At 40.8% G+C, this 24,828-nt stretch overlaps 3 protein-coding genes across 3 annotated transcripts in view; 1 reads left to right on the top strand and 2 right to left on the bottom strand.

Annotated features, from left to right (window-relative positions):
• Window positions 1-24,828, top strand: part of LOC134656113 (serine/threonine-protein kinase D1) — a 136,637-nt gene that overhangs the window by 6,955 nt on the left and 104,854 nt on the right. The gene's annotated exons all lie outside the window — the stretch shown is intronic.
• LOC134656115 (juvenile hormone esterase-like) lies at window positions 900-3,729 on the bottom strand. Its single transcript, XM_063511636.1, has 6 exons — window positions 3,642-3,729; window positions 2,945-3,115; window positions 2,584-2,881; window positions 2,278-2,490; window positions 1,291-2,085; window positions 900-1,107 (listed from the first exon to the last, which is right to left on the bottom strand). Exons 1-6 carry the CDS (start codon window positions 3,727-3,729, stop codon window positions 900-902), a joined length of 1,773 nt encoding a protein of 590 aa, XP_063367706.1.
• LOC134656114 (uncharacterized) lies at window positions 5,462-24,473 on the bottom strand. Its single transcript, XM_063511634.1, is given in 12 exon segments — window positions 5,462-5,618; window positions 6,383-6,634; window positions 6,859-7,554; window positions 7,652-7,866; window positions 8,300-8,498; window positions 10,473-10,604; window positions 10,721-10,807; window positions 11,608-12,402; window positions 12,492-12,704; window positions 13,041-13,351; window positions 13,465-13,607; window positions 24,414-24,473. Coding segments are annotated over 12 exon segments (3,255 nt in total). The 5' UTR covers window positions 24,469-24,473.

The raw sequence follows: 24,828 nt of genomic DNA, 5'->3' as shown, positions 1-24,828 counted from the left end.
TACGACCGAGTGTATCGTCACTGACAGTGACAGTGACCGAAAACAAGCCGGTGTATGTAGCCCCTTTTTTGGCACTGTACGATTTCGTGGCTACCGGGCCAAATCAGCTTTGTTTGACCTTAGGAACAATCGTGCCAAGTGGCATCGCCTGAAACAAAAGTACATAGGTACATACTGCACTTATTAATACATAGACAACGAATTCTAGTTGAAAAAAAAAAATATAAATTTTGAAAGGCTTTATCTTGTAAACTATTAGATCTACAGAGATATATTTCTAGTCTTTTTTTGTAGCAAGTCTACTTTAAAAACGTCTTGAGAAGGTACCGTCAAAAACTAGTCCTTATAGGGTTATAGTCGCCCAAGTAAAATAAAAAAACGAAATTTTCGCGGTTTTTTTTTTTCGATTTGTCACAAGGTTGCGTTCAGCGCTTGAGGTCACAAACTTGAATGATTCATTGGGCCAAAACCAACATCATAAACAAGTCTGCAAAAAATCAGAACTGCCGGATTTGACGCAAACGCTACATGTATAACGTTACTGGATTATAATAATGGTAAATATATAGCTAATATTCACAATAACTAAGACATAAATGTTTTTAAAACAATGTAAACTATAAATAAAACTAATTGATTTATCTAATCAGTTACGTTTAATGATGACTTATATATTTATTTAGGTACATTTAGAAAATGAGCCGGTTTATAAAAGAATCGGCACGAAAGGATTTAGATTTCTGTGCCACTTTGTACTTTATTAAAGTCATAAAAAAACGAGATTCATGGCGACTTCAAAGCTTCATGGTTGTTAATTTGACAAGGTACTCCATAACTGCATTGGAGCCCTCGCAACGAGTAGTAGCTCGAAGGTTCCACAAATCTCGCTGCACTCAAGTTTACAAATAGGGGCACGTCCACGCTCCATACATCTGATCGAAGAACTTGATCATGGAGCGCTGTTCTCTAGTAAGATGCGACATGGCCCACGCCGGTCCCCGGATATCCTGGTACCGGAGCCCCCTCTGGCCGCGGCAGTCCCAGCCCCCCACAGAACACGCCACGTCTGGCCAGGTCTCGCTTGTGTCCGTGCCGCATGTCATGTTGCTGTAAACAAAAATGAAACTTCAAAAAATCTGACTGAAGAAATATAGGTACCTACTGTACTGTCGTCATAGAAGTACTTAGATGCGAACCCTTGCCTAACATGTACGATCTCTTCAAAGACCTAAGTACTATAAATGATATCATAAGTATGACATGTACATGACATATGTATACATTACTTACCCACAGACAACGAAATTGGCAACAATATCCGTCATCCAGTCTTTCACCGCTTCGTCGCTATCATTCATTACAGTATCCTTAAGCATGGAGTTAACACACAGCACGTATGAGAGGTCGTCCATATGCCCGGCGCCTTTGTAATTTATCCCGAAGGCTCGTTTGACCGGCACATAGGGGCTACCGTACGAAAACTGATACAAATAAAGCGGGGCACCACCTATCATAAATCTGGCTTCAGCCAGTTTAAGTGTAGAGTATATGAAAAAGGAATCTGAACACGCAGGTATGAATTTGTCCATAGTCGGTGGTCCGTGGAAGTACCTATCTATGATCTGTTTCGCATCCACTGGTTGTTGGGCAGGTGGGACAGAAAACATTAGTTTAGTCGGTAGAATTGCGTTCGGGTTCTTCTTAATCGTCCCTATTATGTCTACTTCTTCAAGTCTGTGTCTTAACGACGCGCATTCATTATTTGTAAATCCCAATAACGTCGTGTACTGACTTCCTCTTCCACCCGCTACTAATATATCCGGATCGTCATCGAGGATCCTAGTCACTCCGTAGAATTCTGACTCTACCACAGGACAGAACACGACAAAACCAGAAGACGCGAGAAGCACACTATTGGCGTCGACGAGAGCCTGAGCCGGCAGGGCGACCAGCTGGCGGTGGATCTCATCCGCGTCCGTGCTGTTGATGCCCAGCTGCTTCAGAAAAGAGCTCTTCACGCTCTGCGCATAGCTCGGCCGAGTTGTGAAAAATCCAGATCCCGCTGTTCCGCTCATCAAAATTAATCTACAATGTAAAACAATACGACATTTTAACTGCAAATATGGTCGTACCAAACAGATACTGGTTTGATTGGAACAATAAGAAGCCAAATAATTAATAATTAAGTGTTTTATGGGCTAAAAGCCTGAAATAAAAGATATATATATATTTATTTTTATTTATTAAAAGCCAAATATTGAATTATTATTAAGTTACCTTTGAAACAATCCCCTGGAGGCTTCAGAAAGCGACAGAATATGCGCATTGGAAGCTCCCGAGCTCTGTCCCATCAGCGTCACTTGCTGTGGATCTCCACCGAAGGCCCGCACGTTATCCTGGACCCACTGCAGCGCCGCGACCATGTCGCGTAGACCCGTGTTACCCGGGACACTAGACGAGTTCAGAGACAAGAAGCCGAACGGACCCAGTCTGAAAGGAGATGGACAATAATTGCTCTTCCAAAAAAGGTTTTATCTTGATGTTTAGTTAAAATAAAATACGTATAACCTATGTTAATAGTACCTGGAATTGATAGTAATGACAACCACAAGCTCATCTATCATATACTCGGGCCCATTGAAATCACTGTCCCCGGACTCCGACTGAAAAGCACCGCCGTGTATAAAGCAGACAACCGGAAGGCAGGCCGAGCCGCAACATTCTCGGTCCCAGCGCGGCAGGTAGCCCGCTGGCACGTGCACGTTGACGTGGAGACAGTCCTCGCCCATGCTGCGGGGCTGCATCATCGGTCCGTACAGCACGTCGCGCTGCGGGCACACGGGACCTTCGACTGACGCGTCGAAAAACCCGTCCGAAAATTCTTTTTGAATTTTGTTTTAGAACCTAAAATCAATGGCATTTCACAACTTAAAGAATATTATACTTACCACGAAGCGCAGGTCCCCGAGCGGCTGCCTCGCATAGGGCACGCCGCGGAAGCTGGCATAAGTCCGGCCCAGGTAGCTGGAGCGCAGCGAGCCGCACACAGCTCCGGCCAGGGTCTGCGCCGGCACTCCACACCAGGTGTTTCCCATCAGCCGTTCTTGGACATAGCCTGTTCAAAACAACATCAAACGAATGATGCAGTTACGTAAATATCTTCAACCGGCCAAGCAGAAGCACCTAAAGATCTCGAACCGGCATATCGGGCCATACACATTGTAGGCTTCCGTAGCTGCGTAGCTGTTACTAGGAAAAAATCTGCTCTATCCTATTCAAAGTATCAGTAAATCAGAAACTATCCGTGTATAGCTTTACCTTGTACGCCGTAAGGGCAAATCAGTTTAATTTTAATGTAATTTTTTAGGTACATAATTATATGTATATCATAACCATATGAAAAAGTAAACTATTGTGAGTCCACATTTTCATCAATAACCAATGTGGTTATTCACAAAACTATTACTATCTGGGGCCCGTTTCTCAAAAACTTGTAACTTGTAATACAAGTGGAAATCCCTTTCTAACAAAAGCTGTCAAAAAGTGACATCCGCTTGTATTACAAGTTAGCTCTTGAGAAACGGGCCCCTGCTATTAGTAAATCCTTTTTATTTGAATTCTATTAGTTACAATAAACTTACCAACATGTGCTTTTACACGTGCATTGGCCCCAATTACACCCAAACATAGAGCTAGCAAGGATATGGTTACGATGTTCTCACATCCCATCCTACCACTGCGTATTGTCATTGACAGTGGCCGAAACCAACAACGTTTATAATTATCTGGCTGGACACTATGGGTATAAGGTATAATGTTATGGCGGAGGCGTCGTGCGTTCTTCTGCGCGAGCGATGCACTGTCTGTACAGATGCACCTCAGTTAACGTCTGTGCCAGGCGATGATTGTACCTGATTACTCCCCTTTGTATGAATGTGCCACCTGTGTGTACACAGACAGGTTGCCAAATATTTATCTACCCAAATTTTTAGCGTGATGCTGTGCTAAATTATTCCTACCGTCTCTAAATGAGATCTGGAAGTTTAAACTTTTAAACATAAAAACTATTTTCAAAACATAAAAAAAAAATATAATAAAAATATAAAAATTTCAAAAATACAAGTATATCTGATTGAATACCTTTTGAAATATCAAAAAATTAAACGACGCCATACGTAAGACATACGTATACGCTTGTAATTTACTTAATAGGTACATGAAAACTATTTATTTTTTATATTATTTGGACATTTGATATTTTGTAATAATGTAATTGTAAATAAAGGATTTTGATTTCGTTTAATACATACGCATAATAATACGCTGACAACGCACTTGGAGATTTCGTTAAAAATAACAAATGTAATTAACTCGTCGTCGCTCCGACTGACTAAAGTACTAAATTTATCAGGGTAGACTTTTTATTTTGCTGATTATCCAACACTTAGATCCCTCATGGATTTCTACCTATTGTGTTGTACGAGTATTAGCAGAATAGCAGCTGCTTCCTTAGTCAGTCTGAACTAAGTAGAGCGCCTTGCCGTTTATTCTAGCAACCTTTTTCGATCAAGAGATTTGCGGGCCGATTTTTAGGGTTCCGTACCCAAAGGGTAAAAACGGGACCCTATTACTAAGACTCCGCTGTCCGTCCGTCCGTCCGTCTGTCACCAGGCTGTATCTCACGAACCGTGATAGCTAGACAGTTGAAATTTTTACAGATGATGTATTTCTGTTGCCGCTATAACAACAAATACTAAAAACAGAATAAAATAAAGATTTAAGTGGGGCTCCCATACAACAAACGTGATTTTTGACCGAAGTTAAGCAACGTCGGGCGGGTACTTGGATGGGTGACCGTGTTTTTGCTTGTTTTGCTCTATTTTTTGTTGATGGTGCGGAACCCTCCGTGCGCGAGTCCGACTCGCACTTGGCCGGTCTTTAATTTGCTGCCGATTTTCTGTTCTGTATTGATCTAGTTATATGAAAATGAAATATGTTTGTCCTTAATTAGTGGGTCACGACTTTACATACTTATTTAAAAGAATATGATTGTGTTTGGGTAGTAAAACAATAAACCAAGATGTAATTATTTTTTATTGTTACAGGTAAGAAATATAACATCATCATCATTACTTACCGTAATGAAAAATGAAACCAAGTGAAACAGGTGAGTTTATTACTAAAAAAATCTACAAAAATAGTAACTCTACTATAAATAGAATAAACATTCATACACGACGTCATATAAACCCAGACGCCAACTGCGGTACTATGTGCTAATTAAGATACGAAGATGTTCTTAAATTCTTCTCGTATCAAAATAAAGGTGTATAAAAATTAACTGACCGTTTGGGTTATATTGGTTTTAGCGCCGCCGCCATACATTGGTTAATTGGCAAACAAATGTATGGCGGTCGGCGTCAGCGTCGAGCGTACATTCGGTAGCCCTCTGGTTATCATCCTAGCCGTTGTTCCGTAGCCTGTTGTAGTAGTGCCGCTCGTAGAGGTCGTCCCAGGCCCGGGAGAGTGGGAAAGGCCGCATGGTTGTGCTGCCGGCGATGTCTAGGAGGTTGTCGGTGCTTGCCTCCCAGCGAGGCGATTCGTCGCGCGTTGGTTGCCTTAAACCAACACAATCATTATTAATTTTGGAATAATGTTCGAACGTGTTCACGAGTGTTTCTGTTTAGTTTTAAAATATCAATCGTATTTTTATTGAGCAACAGATGTTCTATGTTATGATATGAGAGTTCAGCGTGTAAACCGAGAACTAGTAGCAACTCAGGTTAATTAGGATACTCAGTTCGTTTCTGTGTGCAGCATCGGTCTTTGGAATCCCTCAAGCTCCGCGTCCCACACACGAGTGTAAGAACTATAGAGATGCCCCGAATAGTGGTTTTGACCGAATACCGAATATTCGGCCCCTCTCTCGGCCGAATACCGAATATTCGGCGACCGAATATTCGGCGTGACATGCGAACATCTTGAGTCACAATTATTATAAAAAATGATCGCTAATAAAGCTCAACGTTAGATGAGGTTAGCTAAGATATTTTTTTGATCAATGAATAGAGTCAAACAAAACAGACTCGTGATAAAAATAAAAAATTTTTTAATCAACAAATGCTCAAAAAAGGGTCTTCGTATTTAACAACTTTCTAAGAATACATTCTAAATAATTCCTACAAAGATTTTGGTTATTTTTATTCTGCAATTTTTCTTTTTAAGTAGGTGCAACAGATATTCGGTATTCGGCAGAATACTACTCAACATTTGGCCGAATACCGAATATTCAGCAAAGTGGCCGGATAGGCCGAATACCGAATAGTTGCCGAATATTCGTGGCATCTCTAGTAAGAACCGGTTGTACAATTCAGATACTCACAGATACTTGACAAAGTTAGTCCAAAGCCGCACCATAGAGCGTTGCACCTCCCCATCCTCCCCTTCCAACTCCTGTCCTTTGTCCGGGAACAGTAGAGCCAGTTCATCTCCATGTGCAGCCCCGGTCTTGGGGATCCCTCGCTCGGGTTCCACGCCCCATGCGCCGGAGTGTGAGAACTGGTAGTAGTACACCGGCGCGGACGCGGCGTGTAACCGCGCGCTGCGGTGCACGTGACTTACGAAGTACGCGTCTCTGGAAATATTTGCAATTAGTTAAGACCGGATTGATAAATGTACCTACTAATTATCTGACAGAAATGTCAAAAATGCACCTCGTAAATAATGAAAAATTATGTATCAGATAGTATTCTATACAGAACTGGAAGAAAATTTAACCCGGGATGTACGAGTACGATGTAGGTATTAATAGCTATGTTAAGATTTTTTATCTGATACCTAAGCTTTGTTTTTGCTTACCTATGATACGCTAGAACGTCAGACATATTAACTTTGCCATTAAAATAAATCTCTTTAATTCGCTTCAATTCTCTGTTGTTCAAACTCTTTAATTCCTCCGGAAGCAAAATATTAAAATCTTTGACCATCCTCTTCAATACTCGCAATGCTTTCAACATTGCCGCAAAGACGTATCCTTCCTCACTATTGAACCCTATGATCATCGGAACGTTTCGTGCTTTGTGATTCGACAGCGAATCGAACGGCGGCTCAGAAAGGAATCTCTCTTCCCTCTTGAAAGCTTTTTCTGCACACATTCCGAAGGGGTAATAAGGCAAGTTGAGCTTGTCAGCCTTGTCTGCTAAATCGACGTCATCTGCTTTGATTAAAGATGATGCGATCGCATCACTGTCGGTATACAATTTTCCAAGCATGAGGGCGCGTTCAGTCGAGTCGTAATTAAAAGCACAAGGGCTTAATATCGTCCCGCTTTGCATGATAGCCCCATGAAACAGGCCCTCAGCCATAGGACTGAGAGTCAGCCCCTCGACGATCGCGGCCCCGAAGCCCTGCCCGCCCACTACTACATTCGCAGGGTTTCCTCTGAACGCCACGATGTTGTCCCGCACCCATCTCAGCGCTGACACCACATCCTTTGCACCGGCGTTGCCTGGTATCTGTTCCTCCTTTGTGCAGAGAAATCCCACTGGACCTAATCTGAAATATTATTAAAGTGTGTTAAAGTCAACTAAAGAAATGTCACACATATGTAAATGAAGGCACCCTCGTCGTAAGAACGTCCAGACTCATTCACCTGTGATGTATGACGACCACCACGACCCCCTGCCGCACCAGCAGGCGGGGGTCGTAGGGCCCGCCGCCGCCTGCCACCCAGGCCAGCACGGGCCAGGGCGCGCCCGCCGTGGGCACGTGCACGTCCAGCTGCAGGCACTGCTCCGCCGACGACGCCGAACACGTCGGCTTCTCCGACTCGCGGAGCCCGCCCCATGACGGAGCCAGACCGGCTAGCTGGAAAATATTAACATATCGAAAGTTGCCATTCAATTTATCTCAATTCTCTATGGTTGATTGGTATGAAATACCTAGAAGTATTATGTCCGCCTTGTGTGAAAGAATTGAAAGCAACCTATTCTGCGGCTTCCCCCATACCATCAGTAAGTTTCCCCCATTATTTTTTTACCGAACCTTAAACCTGGCATCCTCCCGGAGCGTGCCATACGGGATACCGCGGTAGGACACGACCCCGTCGCCAGCCTCACCCCGCAGCATCCCCTGCGCCGTCTGCACCACATTCTGCTCGCTCCTCACCACCAAACACGTCAAAACCAATAAACTGAACATAGCTATATTATTGTATGTATGTTAGTTTGTAAGGTATGTATCTATGGGCCTTAGTTGCCTGATAATAAATGATATTTGATTTTGATTTGATAGCCCACACCTTACCGAACACTAGAATGTTACTGGGCTCGTTGCGAATAATTTGTTGCAAGTTTTCACTATTACTGGTTGAGCAATTAGCTTTTATTGTGGAACTGTCAGTATTCAATAAGCGACGGGCGATTATCGCTGTAACGCATCGTGCGTCCACACAGTGAGTCACCGGTGCGTGTCCTGCGAATGAATTAATTCTATCCCGTCTGCATAATAGTTTGCAATAGGTGTGTACAGTCGGCTAACGAAGCCCTCCAGTGGTGTAGGCCGGACAATAAAGAATAAAATAATTTGATTTGTTCCCAAAGTTGTGGGAAAGCAAACTTTTAATATAGTTTTCGGGTGCTAAATTAAAATATGTATATTTATTAAAAGTATCCTTGTAATAATACAACACTATTATAGTAATCGCAATCTATGCGACTTTATTTTAGCAATATACGTTTTAAAATCTTATTTTGACTGTTAAATATCTCATTACTACATGTTAGTGTACTAGACTTGTACTTTCGCTAAAGTCTGGATCAATGTAAAAGGTATCAATTGACCAGTATATAGATATATTATTAGTCTCGATTAGTGTCTCATATTTCGCAAACACCAGGCTTCCTTATTTAGGGGGTACACGGGTGCAGTCACGTCCACGCACGCAACTGTTACTCTATCCGAGTCTTATCCAGTTCATTCGTAAAATTTCAATTTCAAAAGAAAACATTTATTTCTCTCACCGCTCATCTTATATTTAATTACAAATAGTTTTCAGTCGATGCAATCCTCGTTTTGCCTTCCCTTCCGAGTCACAGACAAATGAAACAACCAACTGAGGTACGGTAGTAGTCAAATAGACGAAACTTCTATTTTACAAAGTCGCCATGCACTTTTACGGCTGATGGTACCTTCCTTACTTAAATAAAAACAGCATAAACTCTATCTAACGTGTTTGTAAGTTAACTTAGTAATAGCTTAACATCAATCACACGCGTGCTGGCGATGTTCTTTTCTCTCTGTCTTGCACATTATGATCTGCCCCCAGATTTAATTGAAACTATACATTATACATTACATACCGGGGATTTATCAAATTAGTGCAACTATAGACCAATATCACTAGCGACTACATATTGTTGCAAAAGTGCTCGACAGTGTGCTTAACGCTCAGTTAAACAAAGTACTCGTACTGCACGATAACCAGTTTGGGTTTAGACCCAGACTGTCGACTGAAAGTCCCATTTTGAGCCTTAAGCACACTAAACTGAAATAAATGTCATATACTCAGAAAAAGTGACCCAAGCCTCTAGTGTCCCAGGCTGGAATCGAACCAGCGTCCTCTGGTTCGATTCCAGCCTGGGACACTAGAGGCTTGGGTCACTTTTTCTGAGTATATGACATTTATTTCAAGTGTGACTACTCGAAATAATAACAAATTAAAATATTTTCTGAAAATAATTTAATTTGTTCTAGTATGTCTTAAGCACACTGTTGCGTACTATGTGAATGTGACTAACTGAGACTACTATGTACTATGTGAGAAACACGCCAGGATATGCATGCTACCTAGTCTAGTACTAGACCTATTGAAAGCGTTTGATCTGGTTTCCTACGATCTACTATGGAAAAAAATTCAGTAGATCAACTTAATTCGGGAACTATTTTTTTTTAATATTCAGATATTGGTATGGAAACCGGATCAACTATGTTCGGTGGGCTGGTACGCCATCTGAATCGTATGGCATGGAATGTGGTGTGAGGCAGGGGGAATTAAGCCATATAAAAAGTCTTCGAGCCGCATCGCTAGTACTGCGCGTGCGCGCCAGCCCCAACACACCATCCTATCTACGATTGCGGATAGAATTGACTGTCCGTACATAATGCACTGTGGTGGACTTCACAAGCCCAGTAACGGTGTACTATTGTAAATTTAGTTAAGATATTGATTGACACTAACATAGTTTTTCAAGTTATTGATTGTACATAACTGACATTTTATGAGCCACGAGCTTGAAATAAACGTTATTTACATTAATTTCACACATTCACAGACAGTTCACCACGTAACACAATACTTATATTGAGTAATTCTCATTAAAGAATCGCAAATTGTTTAAGAATTAAAGTTCATAGAACCGGCACGGGTGTTTGTTGTTCTGGTTCAGCTGGTCTCGTAAATGCTGTCGAAGAACTTGGTCATCCTCTGGTATCTCGGCCACTGGTCGGCCTCCTCGTAGTTGACTATGTTCTTGTACGGAGCGTACTTGTCCGTCCCTTCCGACGCCGACACCGGCCGCCAATCGTTCACGTTCGTCATTGGTTTACTGGAAATAAATAGGTTAAAGATCTGGTATTAAAAAGCAAATACAATTATTTTCGAGTATTACGATTTGTTTTCAATGCTTTTTCTGAACGTTTTGGCGAGTAGATAACTCATCTATGTGGTATGAAGCTGGCCTAGAATAACTTCGACATTTTCGTAAACATGCTATTGTCTGCGTTGAACTCAACGTTCTTCGTTGGTTTACTATAATTAAATAGGTACGTTAGATTAGAATTAAACGTTTTAATAATTTAGCCATCTTAAAAGAGCGCTGGTGGCCTAGCGGTAAGAGCGTGCGACTTGCAATCCGGAGGTCGCGGTTTCGAACCCCGGCTCGTACCAATGAGTTTTTCGGAACTTATGTACGAAATATCATTTGATATTTTTACCAGTCGCTTTTCGGTGAAGGAAAACATCGTGAGGAAACCGGACTAATCCCAATACGGGCCTAGTTTACCCTCTGGGTTGGAAGGTCAGATGGCAGTCGCTTTCGTAAAAACTAGTGCCCACGCCAATTACTGGGATTAGTTGCCAAGCGGACCCCAGGCTCCCATGAGTCGTGGCAAAATGCCGGGACAACGCGAGGAAGATGATGAATAAATTAGCCATCTCATCATCATCTACAAAAATCAATACGTTAACTTTATCATATACGTTAACTTTACTTTATATTTTATTTTAATGTACTTATTTTTTTAAGTATTCCCTTGCTCCTCTGAGCCCTTCGTAAAATGGCTCCTCTACACGATGGCCCAGAGCTGGACTAGCGCGATTGCCATGCGATGGTTGAGAGCACGCACTATGAAATGGGCCACGTGTACGCGCCATCACTGGCCCACTACCTTTGTTGTGCGGCCGAAAAACCGCCACCGCGGCCATCCCATCGCCATCCCGCCGCGCCATAAGCCATCCGACACCACTACCCTCTCTATACGCTGGCCCATTTTAGTGGGCCAGTATGATGGGCCATCGTGTAGAGGTGCCAAAAGGTCGAAAGTACTCACCCATGTCGCATGAAGTTAGTGACGAACCCCGTCATTTTCATAATCAGTTCACTGTCTGCGGCCGACTCGATCGTGTCTCCCAGCACGTGGTTGGCTCGGAACACGAAGGTGAGGTCCTCTGAGTGGCCGGCGCCATCGTACGTCAAATTGAGCGCTTTCTTGTACACACTATTGTCCGCGTTATACGCGAACCGGTACAAGAATACAGGGGTTCCCTTGTTGGCGGCTCTCGCATCTGCCAGTTTCAACGCGGGATATATGAAGTTAACCTCTGTACAGTAGCTCAAATACGTATCCATATCCAACGATTCACTAAAGTATTCCTCTTGAATTCTCGCAATTTTACTAGGAAGCTCCGCTACCGGGTGCCTGTAAGCTACCCCTGGGGGCAGCACCACTGAAGTCATGTTTTTAATCCTTTCGACAATGTCGATCTGTTCGAATCGTGGTCGAAATGTTTGGCATTCTACGTTTGTGAAGCCAATTATAAAGGGGATGTCTTTGCCTCGACCTTGCGCTTGTAACACCTCCGGGTCATTGTCCAAGATTATATTGACCCCCGGGTGTTCGGATTCTACCACGGGACAGAATGCTAGGAGACCCGTGTAGTCCAGAATCTGTTTTTGAGCTTCCATGATCTGCTCTAGCGGAAGAACAATAAGCTTTTGGTGCACCTCTTCAGGATCAGTACTGTTGATGCCAAGATAACCGAGGAATAATTCCGATACCGTTTGCGCGTAAGCTGGCGATGTCGTGTAAAAGTTTCTTGATCCTGCACCACTCATCGAAATGGCTCTGCAATAAAGGGGTGTCATTTAGAATCATCTAGTGCATTCTTGTCGATTACCTGTATCCTTTTACGTCAATCAATATTTGAGCTTTACCTCTTGAAAAGTCCCTTTGTTGCTTGAGAAAGTGAGAGCAGATGGACGGCGCTAGCGCCGGCGCTTTGTCCGGCCAGCGTCACGTCGTGGGGGTTGCCACCGAAGGCCTCGGCGTTGCGCTGCACCCATTGCAGCAGCGTCACCATGTCCCGGAGACCAGCGTTGCCGGGGATACTCGTCGAGTTTAGGGACAGGAAACCGAAAGCTCCAATCCTGCAAATTAAATTATTTGATTAGGTCTCTAGTTAGCCCGTTACTTGTTTAAAACTGCTATACACCGTTTCAAGAATGATGATTGTTATCTAAATAAGACTTTCTAATACCCAGAGCATGTCCAAATGAATCCCAGAGGTGCAAACGGCCCTCATAAACCCGCCACGTATACCTAACATACTATCTTCAGCGGTATTTTGGTCTCGTGCTAAGTCCTTGCTCGTAACACGCTTCCGATGATCCAAAGCATGTATAGAAGAAAACTTTCCCGCGTTTCAGGGTTGAATTACTTTATCAGTTATCTATACGTCGTCCCTATTGTTTGGAAACCCTCACCTGTAATTGAAGGTGATGACGACAACATTCTCTTTGACGAGGTACTGCGGGCCGTGTGCGTCCGGATCTCCGGAGCCGAAGCCGAAGCCTCCGCCGTGCATGTACACCAGCACCGGCAGCAGCGGACGACTCTCGCCGCGCGCTCTCGACGGCAGAGACTTCAGAGGGACGTAGATGTTGGCGTGGATGCACTCCTCACTCTGACCGCGGGGATTCATGATTGGCCCATAGAAAAGGTCGTGCTGGGGACAAATTGGCCCCACTTCGGTCGCGGGCCGGCATTCTGTCCATGGATCCGGACGCTGCAGTTCCTTAAATTTTATGAATGAATCGTGAAAAAGAGTTCAGTTGACTTCGTAAATAATGGTCCTACAAAAAAAAAATCTTTATAGAGCGCTTATTTCCAAGGATAAAGCTTAGGTACCTGAAAGCGGAGTTGACCGAGAGGCTGCTTGGCGTAAGGTACGGCAAGGAAGTAGGCGTAGTCGCCATGGGGTTCGTAGCCGCCGCACACCCTCCCCGACTCTGTGTCGGCCGACACGGGCTCCTGCGCGGAAGCGCTCCATGCTGGAATGGAAATCATGATGACATTTAAAGATATTATTATATCTTTTAAGAACTACTTACACACACAGATACAGATCCAGACACAGATACAGATGTTGGATACAGTTATTAGTTCCTTAATAATGCTCCAGCCTATTACTTTTTTTCACAATTGCAATACTATTTTTGTTCAATCAATATCGTTATCAAGACTATAATTTTTAGATACACGGCATTTACAGTCAGCAGCGGAAGTTGCTAAGCGGGCCAGGTGTTCAAAATGATCTTGACGCGACTTTATTGTTAAGAGAATAAGAGCGTGCCAAGTTAATTTTGAACACCTCGCCCGCTTAGCATTTTCTGCTCCTGACTGTATTAGTGTCCTAGTTTGAACACTCTTTGTAGTTAGCCTTTTCACGAGTTTCATTGATGTTAACTTCTCCTTACACTGCACTAAGTATGCAATTGACCCGCAATTTAGGTCAAGATGAAATAAATGAATGCACTCGCACATGGTATGACCGTGCAGATTTATTTAGGTCGCACATTACTCAGCTGGCCGGTTCCCTGCGGCCCTGCAGCTGACACATGCCCTCAATCGACTGATTTGCGCTCATATGATCATCTCAGCAGGAAATCAAAGCGCGCGAGCACGGTTTTTACATAACAATTGTAACCGGCTAACTAGAGCGGTAGAAAATGAAACTAGGTTCATATAGTAAAACAATATAATATTAAAAATATGTACAATAAAATAAAGTAATTTTCGTCAGTACGTAAGCCTAAACAAATAAAATATCGTCACTGGCCTTAACGTTCTTGCATCCCGATCTTTGTCGAACCAAACGATCAATTCTGGCCGCGGGTGCTACCGCATCAGCAAGGTCCACGCAGAGAAAAACTTCAGCAGCAAATATCCATCAAAAGAAACAGCAACAGTAATAAGTACCTCTTCAGTTTTAAGGCAGAAGTAAAGGCTGCAACAATCGTACGTTCTTAGACGTCGGGTCGGAACCTAACCCAAGCCTCATTTCGTTACAGGAAACCAGTGACGTACAAATAAGACTTGGATTAGGTTTAATTTAAACATAAACAGAAACTTAATACTATATATACAATTATACAAATATTACCTGCATTAGTGGCAGCCTTCGTATATAGTTTTTAGTACAAATCATAAGCATCGAGTCTCATTTAATAAATAAAATCAAAGTTGTGCAATTTGCAACAGAATTCCAATTGAATATTGATGAGAAAAAACAAAAGACGGGCGAATGGCTTAGTTTTTATTTTACAACCGGCCAGTGCGCGCGGTGGCTGCACTATGCAGGTTTGCCATGTTACAGTACCCCTCGCGCCCAGGAGAATTTTCCAGAATACAACACGAGGGAAAATTCCAGAAAAAAAAATACACTAAAATATAATTTACAATATTTACAATTTCAGATCCTTAATGTGCCATCTGCCCAAGGCACGCCCATTAGAATCGGCTAGTTCATATACAAGAGGAGATACCTTTTTTAACACAGTACATTTTACAAATTTGGGCGCTAGTTTTGCAGTAAAATATTTACCAGCATCACTAAGCTGGTAATTACGACGCCAAACAACATCACCTTCATTAAACTCTGCATGTTTACGCCTTAAATTATAATATTTACAATTTTTTACATGTGCATCCCAAATTGCAGCTTGCACTTTATCGAAAATAGGGGACAAGTGGCCTAAATTCTCAGCGTATTTATCACGCGGTGCAAAAATGAGGTCGTCATAATCGACTTCACTTGAATTAGGGGCACCATAGAATGACCCGCAAGGAACAAGCTCTCTACCGTACACCAGAAAAGCAGGACTGAACCCAGTTACTTCATTCACACTGGTGTTCATAGCAAATTGGATTTTAGGAATATTTAGATCCCAATTTCTATGATCGTTCTCTACAAACGAGCTAACAGCCGTCATTAAGGTTCGATTGTATCGCTCAACAGAATTCACTTGAGGGCAATATTTAGGAGTAAAATGTACTTCAGGAATTTGATATTTACTAAAAAGATCCTGTAAATCATTACTAATAAACTGAGCACCATTGTCCATTATAACAGTTCGTGGAAAACCGTGTACCAAGAATACAAAATCTTCTAAAATCTTACAAATAATATTAGACGTTGCCTTTTTAATAGGAAATATTAAGCAGTATTTGGAAAAGCAGCAATTGACAACTAAAATGTACCGATTTTGTTTACGAGTCATTGGTAATGTGCCAACAAGGTCGATAGACAAACACTGAAACGGTCTGCAACACTCCTTTGGCTTGCCCATTATCCCCAAAGTTTGATGATTCTGGTACTTATAGGCTAAACATGTCTCACACTTTGCTATATATTTACTAATGTCCCTGTACATGCCAGGCCAGAAATAACGCAAAGAAATTCTTTTATGCGTTTTAAATATACCAAAGTGACCAGCAGTAGGCTGTGAATGATTCTCATGAATAATATCTTGCCTCATTTCTTTTGGTATTACCAGTTTCCAATCATATTCAGAAGTCAGAAAAGAACTAGTTCGCTTAAGTCTGTACAAGTTATTATTTACAACTTTGTAGTCAGGAAATTCAGAAGGGTTGTCCTGGCAACCTTGTAAGAGGTTATTAAACCAGTCGTCGTTAGACTGAACATAAACCAAATCCACTGGTACTGAGCGCGATAAAGCATCAGGTACCACATGATCTTTACCCTTTTTATGTTTTATCTCAAAATTAAATGAAGACAAACGGACGCTCCAACGAGCCAAACGCCCAGTAGGGTTGTCTAAACTTAAAAACCATTTGAGAGCTGCATGGTCAGTATATACAATGAATTTCTGACCGTTATCTAAATAACATTGCCAGTATTCCAATGCTAGAATAACGCTCAAAAGCTCACGTTCCGTTATTGAATAATTTTGTTGTTGTTTTGATAAAGAACGGCTAAAATAAGCTATAGGTGTTTCAATACCGTCTTCATCTTGTGTCAACATTGCACCTATGCCGTAATTTGAAGCATCACAATGGACAGAAAATGTTTTTGAAAAATCAGGACAAGCCAATACAGAACTAGACACAAGTGCTTGCTTTATTTTGTCAAAGGCAATGTTAGCCTCCTCATTCCATTTAAATGGAGGAGCCTTTTTACCAGTAGATGTAAGCATATTAAGAGGAGCGGCCAAAGTACTAAAATTAGGTACAAAACGCCTGTACCAGCTGGCCGTACCGAGAAACTTTTTAAGTTCACGTCTCGTGGTAGGAACGGGAATATCAAGAATTGCCTTCACTTTATCAGGGTCCGTTCTTAAGCCTTTGTGGTCAACAATATAACCTAGATATTTTAACTCACGTCGGAAGAACGCTGATTTCTCATAATTAATTGTAAGCTGGGCAAATTTTAATTTGTCCAAAACTCGGGATAGTAAGGAAATGTGATCATCAAAACTGTTTGATATTACAATAATATCATCTAAATACCAAAACACGCGGTTTTCAAACTCAGGAGTAAATAGCATATCCATTAGGCGTTGCTGGGTTGCGGGCGCATTCGTAAGACCGAAAGGAGTGACCTTAAAACGATACATGCCACGGCCTGCTACATAGAACGCGGTTTTATCCCTATCTTCTTCGCGCAGAGGCACTTCCCAAAACGCCTTGGCAATATCAATGCTAGATAGATATTTTGCATCACGTAAATTGTCAAGTATTTCATTTATAAAAGGCAACTTATATGCGTCTTTTTTAGTAACTGAGTTAAGTTTTCTACTGTCCAAACAGAATCTCCAGCTTCCATCCTTTTTAGGAGTGACAAGAACAGGACTCAACCACGGACTTTCGCACGACTCTATGATGTCTAGAGCAAGCATCTTGTCAACTTCTTCTACCAACACCTTTTGTTTTTCAGGAGAGAGTCTGTAACATCTCTGCCTTATAGGTTCATGTTCACCAGTATCAATACGATGCTCAACCAAATGCGTGCGACCGAGTGGACTAGATTCCGTCGACGCTTCACGAAATCGCGATATAATATCATTAGCTTGAGCCTGTTGTTCTTGAGACAAGTCTTCGAAAGGAAAAACTTGTTTATTATTAGTAGTAGTATTATTATCATTATTTGCAATTAAAGTATAGCAGTCAGAAGGTCGCATCAGTTTAGCGTGTGTAACACATTTAGGTAAAAGGCCAAATCCTTTCCAAAAATCAATACCAAGTATTAAATGTGAAGAAATATCAGGGATAACGTGTGCAGTAATGTTAAGACATTTATTATCAAAACATACTGGTAAGTCAATATAACCAATAGAGTCAGCGGAAGCGTTCTGTTTTTTAGCAACTCGCACAGAGAGTTTTTGTGATGTGTTAAGAACAAAGCCTCGTTCTAGTAAAACATGGTGAGAATTATTACCAAGTATAGTAATAGAACTCCCACTGTCTAAGAGACCGCAGAGAGACAAATTATTTACATTAATATTTACATAAGGCCGATCGTGATCATTTTGATCGTCAAAGAGGATCAAAGATGTTTTACACGACAACATGAAAAGACGAACAACAGATAGCCAATCTTCCCACTCGCGACGTGAAAACTTATCACTATTATTTACATCCAATCTTTGATCCTCGTTCACTCGTTTTTTGGCATACTAGTAGTATGAATAGACTTTTTACATTGAGGACATTCAGTGCTGCGGTAGCCATCTTGGCCGCATTTAAAGCACACTATCTTGCGTGGTTCTTTACATGAACGTAAAGAATGGCCATTCACTCTACAGCGCACACAAAACTGTTTACTAGAACTAACTATACTTACTGACTTACTATTTACAGGTTTATACACAAAATCATCAGTCAAAGACGACTGACTGGCAGTAGGAGGCTCCTTAAAGTTCCTTGATCGATCAAGGCACGCCTCATACTTCCTACATACAGCCTTCAAGTGCTCAATAGTTTTAATCTCAGCTTGAGCTACCATACAATCGTATTCAGGACGGATATTTCTTAGTAAGATTTGCAACCTATCCGTCTCCGGCATAGTATAGCTGAGCCGGCCAAATAAACCAGACATAACGGCAAAGTACCCAACGACCGACTCATCCTTACCCTGAGTACGATCCTGAATTTCACGCATTAGTTTATAGTCATAATCCAGAATACCAAAATCATCAAACAGTTTTAGTTTTAAGCTTTCCCAGGTGGAAAAACTGTCCTTGTAGGCACGGAACCAGTGAAGTGCTGCATCCGTAAACATTTCATAGGAATGTTTTAATAAGGTACTATTAGGCAAGTTCCTAGAAATCGCAAATTCCTCAACCTTCTGCACAAAACTACGCGGACAACCTTTACCCGCGTATGTAAACTTCCGAAACTCGCTAGTTACCGTCCTGTCACAATGAACAATGAGTTTATCCTCTGAACTTTTATCAGAGCTCGCGGTAACAAATGAAGACGAAGAATCGCTGTTGCCATTTTTTGTATCAAAACGCATTTTCAAGGCGCTGAATTTCGATACGAGACTTTTATAAGTATTACAATACTGCTCAGAGTCCGAAATATCAATACGCTGAAGGCGCATATATATATGTACAAGATAGGCTTGAATTTTATTTACAAGTTTTGAGTCACCCGTACTTTCATATAAAATTATTTTATCCTCAATGAAGGAAAGTGATTTTTCAGCGCCTGTCAAGTCATCAGCGACTGAAAAAGTAGAGGACAAGTCCTCAGCCGCATATTTAATCAACAAGTTACTCAACTGCTGTCTCAGTTCTACAACCGTGTCGAGAGGCTTTTCTTGTCTGATACTTATTTCGTAAATAAGTTCAGACTTATTTAACATATTTACATTTACAGTCGACAAATCCATATTAGATCCCTATGAAACAACGCATGTACGAATAAAATACACAATTTAGAAGAAAAACATACAGACACACATACAAATAGATAGTACCTACATAACATGTACTATATAGGTACTATGTTATACTATGTACTTAAAGGCAAAATGCAAACTGCAAATATAGGTAACGCCAATAAATCTAGTACCTATATGCTTAATAAATACACAAAACTAAGAATAACAAGGTATGTACAAACACTCATAGTATTTACAAGTATGTACCTATGTACATAACCCAATCCAAGTACTTAAAGACCCACGTACTGACAGAAAACCCTTTGGGCGCCAATGTAACCGGCTAACTAGAGCGGTAGAAAATGAAACTAGGTTCATATAGTAAAACAATATAATATTAAAAATATGTACAATAAAATAAAGTAATTTTCGTCAGTACGTAAGCCTAAACAAATAAAATATCGTCACTGGCCTTAACGTTCTTGCATCCCGATCTTTGTCGAACCAAACGATCAATTCTGGCCGCGGGTGCTACCGCATCAGCAAGGTCCACGCAGAGAAAAACTTCAGCAGCAAATATCCATCAAAAGAAACAGCAACAGTAATAAGTACCTCTTCAGTTTTAAGGCAGAAGTAAAGGCTGCAACAATCGTACGTTCTTAGACGTCGGGTCGGAACCTAACCCAAGCCTCATTTCGTTACAGGAAACCAGTGACGTACAAATAAGACTTGGATTAGGTTTAATTTAAACATAAACAGAAACTTAATACTATATATACAATTATACAAATATTACCTGCATTAGTGGCAGCCTTCGTATATAGTTTTTAGTACAAATCATAAGCATCGAGTCTCATTTAATAAATAAAATCAAAGTTGTGCAATTTGCAACAGAATTCCAATTGAATATTGATGAGAAAAAACAAAAGACGGGCGAATGGCTTAGTTTTTATTTTACAACCGGCCAGTGCGCGCGGTGGCTGCACTATGCAGGTTTGCCATGTTACACAATAATGCGTCAGAATATTTCGGAAAGGATGCGATGAACAACAAGAGTACACATGCAGATATAGTTAGAAAACAAACCGACCGAGCATGAAATTCACACAGCATATTTTAAATAATCGCTAGATTATATAAACGTAGGGCGTAATACATATTTCACTATAAAATAGTTAATACATATTATCTCAACCTCAAAAAAAGAAGAAGCGAATTGAGTTATTATTTTATTTGATTTTTACACTTTTAATAAAAACTTATTTTTACACGCAAACCTTTGAGTGATCACATAGTTTATAGAACTAGCATCGATAATGGAGTTTATCGATATAGGAAGTCCCTACCTGTCTAGAAAATTTGCCCCACGGATTCCTATGTCTGATTATTGACGAGTCATATCAGATTGTATCCTTGAGATTGATATCATATTAACATAATATTTTTAAAATCTATATAAGCCGTCATACAATACACGTGCCTGGACAAGGACGGGTCGGCGTGGGCCGATGTTATTCTTACGAGACGCTACTTATCTATGACGCGCGGATTGTTTTCAGATGTCGCAATTATTAGCCGCTGTTATATTTGTAGGGCGTGTCACTGAACCTCGGACCGTGTGCTTGTTTACCTCGCTGTTATCCGATGTTTTAACTAACTAACTAACTAACGACCGTAATGTGTTACCACTTGAGGCTGAGTTTTGTATCAGACAGTTATTACAGAAGTCCTAGGCTGCATTAAATATAAAGATTGTCAGAAACGTTAAAAAAAGCATTGTGTGGCGAAATATAGGTAACACTACTTAGATAAAGAACATGTTTCAAATACCTATAGGTAACACCCCTTAGATAAAGAACATGTTTCAAATATAGGTAACACCCCTTAGATAAAGAACATGTTTCAAATTCCTGCTTTAACGCTTTTAATAGATATGTACAGTCAGCAGCAGTAGTTGCTAAGCGAGCCAGGTTGTCAAAATTATCTTGATGCGACTTTATTGTTAAGAGAGTAAGAGCGCGTCAAGGTAATTTTGAACACCTCGCCCGCTTAGCAAGTTCTGCTGCTGACTGTATAAATTATTAAAATAAAAAAGCTATTTCATAACTGGCGCCCGTATTTATCGTTCAATGTTTTCAATTCTAGTTACCTATCCCAAAGATAAGATATTTAGTGATCTTTTAAAATAATTATTGGCCGATACCTACTTTATCTGTCACAAAGAGGGTCAAAGATACACTTGGGTGACTCCTTGTATACGTTATTGCATTGAAATAGAGTCTACAATGGATACATATGTGTATTCGATAGCATGAACACAGGCAATGAACTCATAAAACATGTTAATGCAATCTAGACCGGTTATCTTTAATTCACACTTGTTCCATTGGACGCCGCGAAAAATATTGTTACTATTTCGCATATAATGATTCTCATTACAAACGCGTTATTAGTACATTGTGCAACAAGGGGGGTAAGTGAGATATTGGAAACGAGGGTGACCTCCTACCTCCGTGAATTATTTTCTTTTTTTATATCAAGTGGATTAATTCTCTGGAGTTAGATTTATGATTTATCTGTATCTGTTATAATGTAATGCCATACGATTAATTTTTTTTTATATCGGGATTTTATTATTATGTTTCGTGTTGGTACTTCAAGCTGCCGCTGATCAGGGCCCAAAGAAAGGATACCGCCTTCTGCGTTTAACACTTGATTCAGCGAGACTCACATGATGTTAGTTGAGAGTCAAAAACAAAACATGTAAATGACAAACTCATTTCTTCATTGCCAATGATAGGGTTAATAATAACAGTATCTACAAAAAAGGAAAGGTGATCTTATAACACGTTTGACGCACATATAGGTATGTAAACTATCTCACCAGCCTCACCACAGGCAACAAGGCCCATATTACAAATACCTTATAGACTACACACATGTCTACATGCCCTCTAGTAAATTTTCCGCGCGATCATTGGAAATGAACTTTCTCCGATAAGCGCTCGTGCATTCTACAATGTAGTAGCCGATACCGGCCTCTACTTGTCATTGCTGGTATTTATAGATCGCCAAATCAAAACAATAACTTGTTTGACCGCACAACAACAAACTCGTAAACAACTGTCCTCAACACTTAGCGGAAATAATATAACCAAACCAATACGCAAATGAACTAACCAAGTAAAACCCTTTAGTATTAGGATATCAGTTTCAGAAAAAAAATCGAATGACATCAACACGCGTAGCGTTGTCTGTCAGCTTTCATTGCGTTTGCGCACGGTTCGTAGCACCCGCTACGCGGCTACGGCGCGCGCTACGGACGCGTGCGCATGCTTGCACCCGGTGATTATCTTTGTTTACATCTGCCCGCTTGCACTCTACTTACCTATATTTAACTGATATCACTTATCATTGCACTTTATTGATATTATTGACTTTTGAACTTTACTTTTTTTTATTCAACCGGTTGATGTTTCGGCCTTCTAATTATTCAGAATCATGATTATACGAATATACTTAATGCCAATAATGTATGTTTAGTACACGCCACTATTTCATTGAGGTACTGATCTATTCGTCTTGATTTTTAGATTATTTTTTGAAGAGTTTTGTATGAGAACAATAATTATCTATGAAAACATGTATTTATTATTATTTCATTTCATTTATTTGCATAGGTGTACCCTTATTTTCCCGTCACATTTTTGCCGAATTTTGTTTTAAGGAAAATTATTCATAGAATAATCGAATCCCACATTTTTGTTACAATTAATTTTGTTTCTTCGATTATTCATTTTAAAGAAACATACTATGTAACTTTATTAAAATTCAGAATATTTATTGAAAGATTTTTAAATAAAATAAAATACTAAATGTAGAATTATTATTCATTGAATATTATTTGTACGACACTGCATTTCACAGAATATTGATTACAACTATTATTACTTCACTAAATTACCTTTCACCTAGTATTCATTTAAATAAAACACACTTCAAATACACATAAACGCACTTAGACTTAAAAGTCTAACTAACCAAAATCCGAATCGGAGCACCCCACTATCCACGTGGTCTTGTCTGTCCTACCCCTAGAGTGTATGTAAAAAGCCGGAGGCGCGGAGGGGAAGCAGCCCTCGCCCGCCGTAGCAAAGTGCAGAGCACAATGTGAGCCGTAGCGGCTGAGGCTGGTCGCCGTCCAGCCGAAGCTGCGGAGGCGAGCATTTGTGCCTGCGCTTTGATACGCAAGGGCGAACGGGCTGCTTTGCCCGTAGCGCCGGAGCAGACGCGGACCACGACTCGATAAAGAGTATAACTCCAACAATAACAACTCCGCAACATTTACATTCATTTGCGTCAACATTTCATATGATTTTACCCGCAATGTTTTTGTTAACGTTGCAATGACTTTCGGCCAAACAAAAATATGTATGAAGAATACTTTAATAATATTATTCTATGAAATTAATGTTCGACTAAATAACTGTTCTGTATTTTAAGTTTTGGTAAACCACATTTATGAGAAGTAACTTTTATACATATCGATGATTCTGTGAAATGAAATTACATGGATAAATTATTCTTAGAACGAAACAATTTTTTAATTTTTTCTGTGAAATGTAACTAAATCGAACTAAAATTGTTTGAATTAAATATTCTGTGTAATGATTATTTTGCAATATGAAATTACTTGAAAATTTTTCTGTGAAACAAAAATCTACAGAAAAATTGGCGACAATACAAAGGTAAACCATTTGCATAATCAGGTACATTACAATACACAGGTGTTATTTGTAAAGTAGATGGTATATGATTATGGTGACATTATTATTTATTGTCGTCGTCGTCATTCGTCATAAATTCTCAGTTTCTTGCGACACGATATAAGTGACAGCGGCGTCACGCTGTAAACCGTCAAACATCCCCTTGAGCCGCAACAGTAACTCACCGCAACACGCCGCCATCGCCAGCACCGCGAGCGCGCACCGCACGTGTAGCTCCATGTCGCTCGCCAACGGGCACTGAGGCGAGCGCCTACCGCCGCCCTCATATATACTCGGACCAAGCTCACTCTGCTAACACGAATACGTAACAACATTTTTAGGGTCCCGTACCTCAAAAGGAAAAAAACGAGACCCTTACGTTGATGAAGCGGTTAGGGTTGGGAGGTTTAAATTAAAGTCCCAAACGCTTTATAACAAATAAATTTATTAGTGTCCGACCGAAGGTTCGGTTTCGGTTTCGGTTTCGACCAGTTTCGGCCAAAAAATCATGTTTCGGCTGTAGTTTCGGTTTCGGCCAAAAAACGGCCGAACCTTTCGGCCGGGCCGAAACTTACGAAATGGTACTTCGGACAAAGACCA

The sequence above is a fragment of the Cydia amplana genome, chromosome 17, assembly GCF_948474715.1.
Source record: "Cydia amplana chromosome 17, ilCydAmpl1.1, whole genome shotgun sequence".
Taxonomy (NCBI): domain Eukaryota; kingdom Metazoa; phylum Arthropoda; class Insecta; order Lepidoptera; family Tortricidae; genus Cydia; species Cydia amplana.
This window is presented reverse-complemented; position numbering and strand designations above follow the sequence as displayed.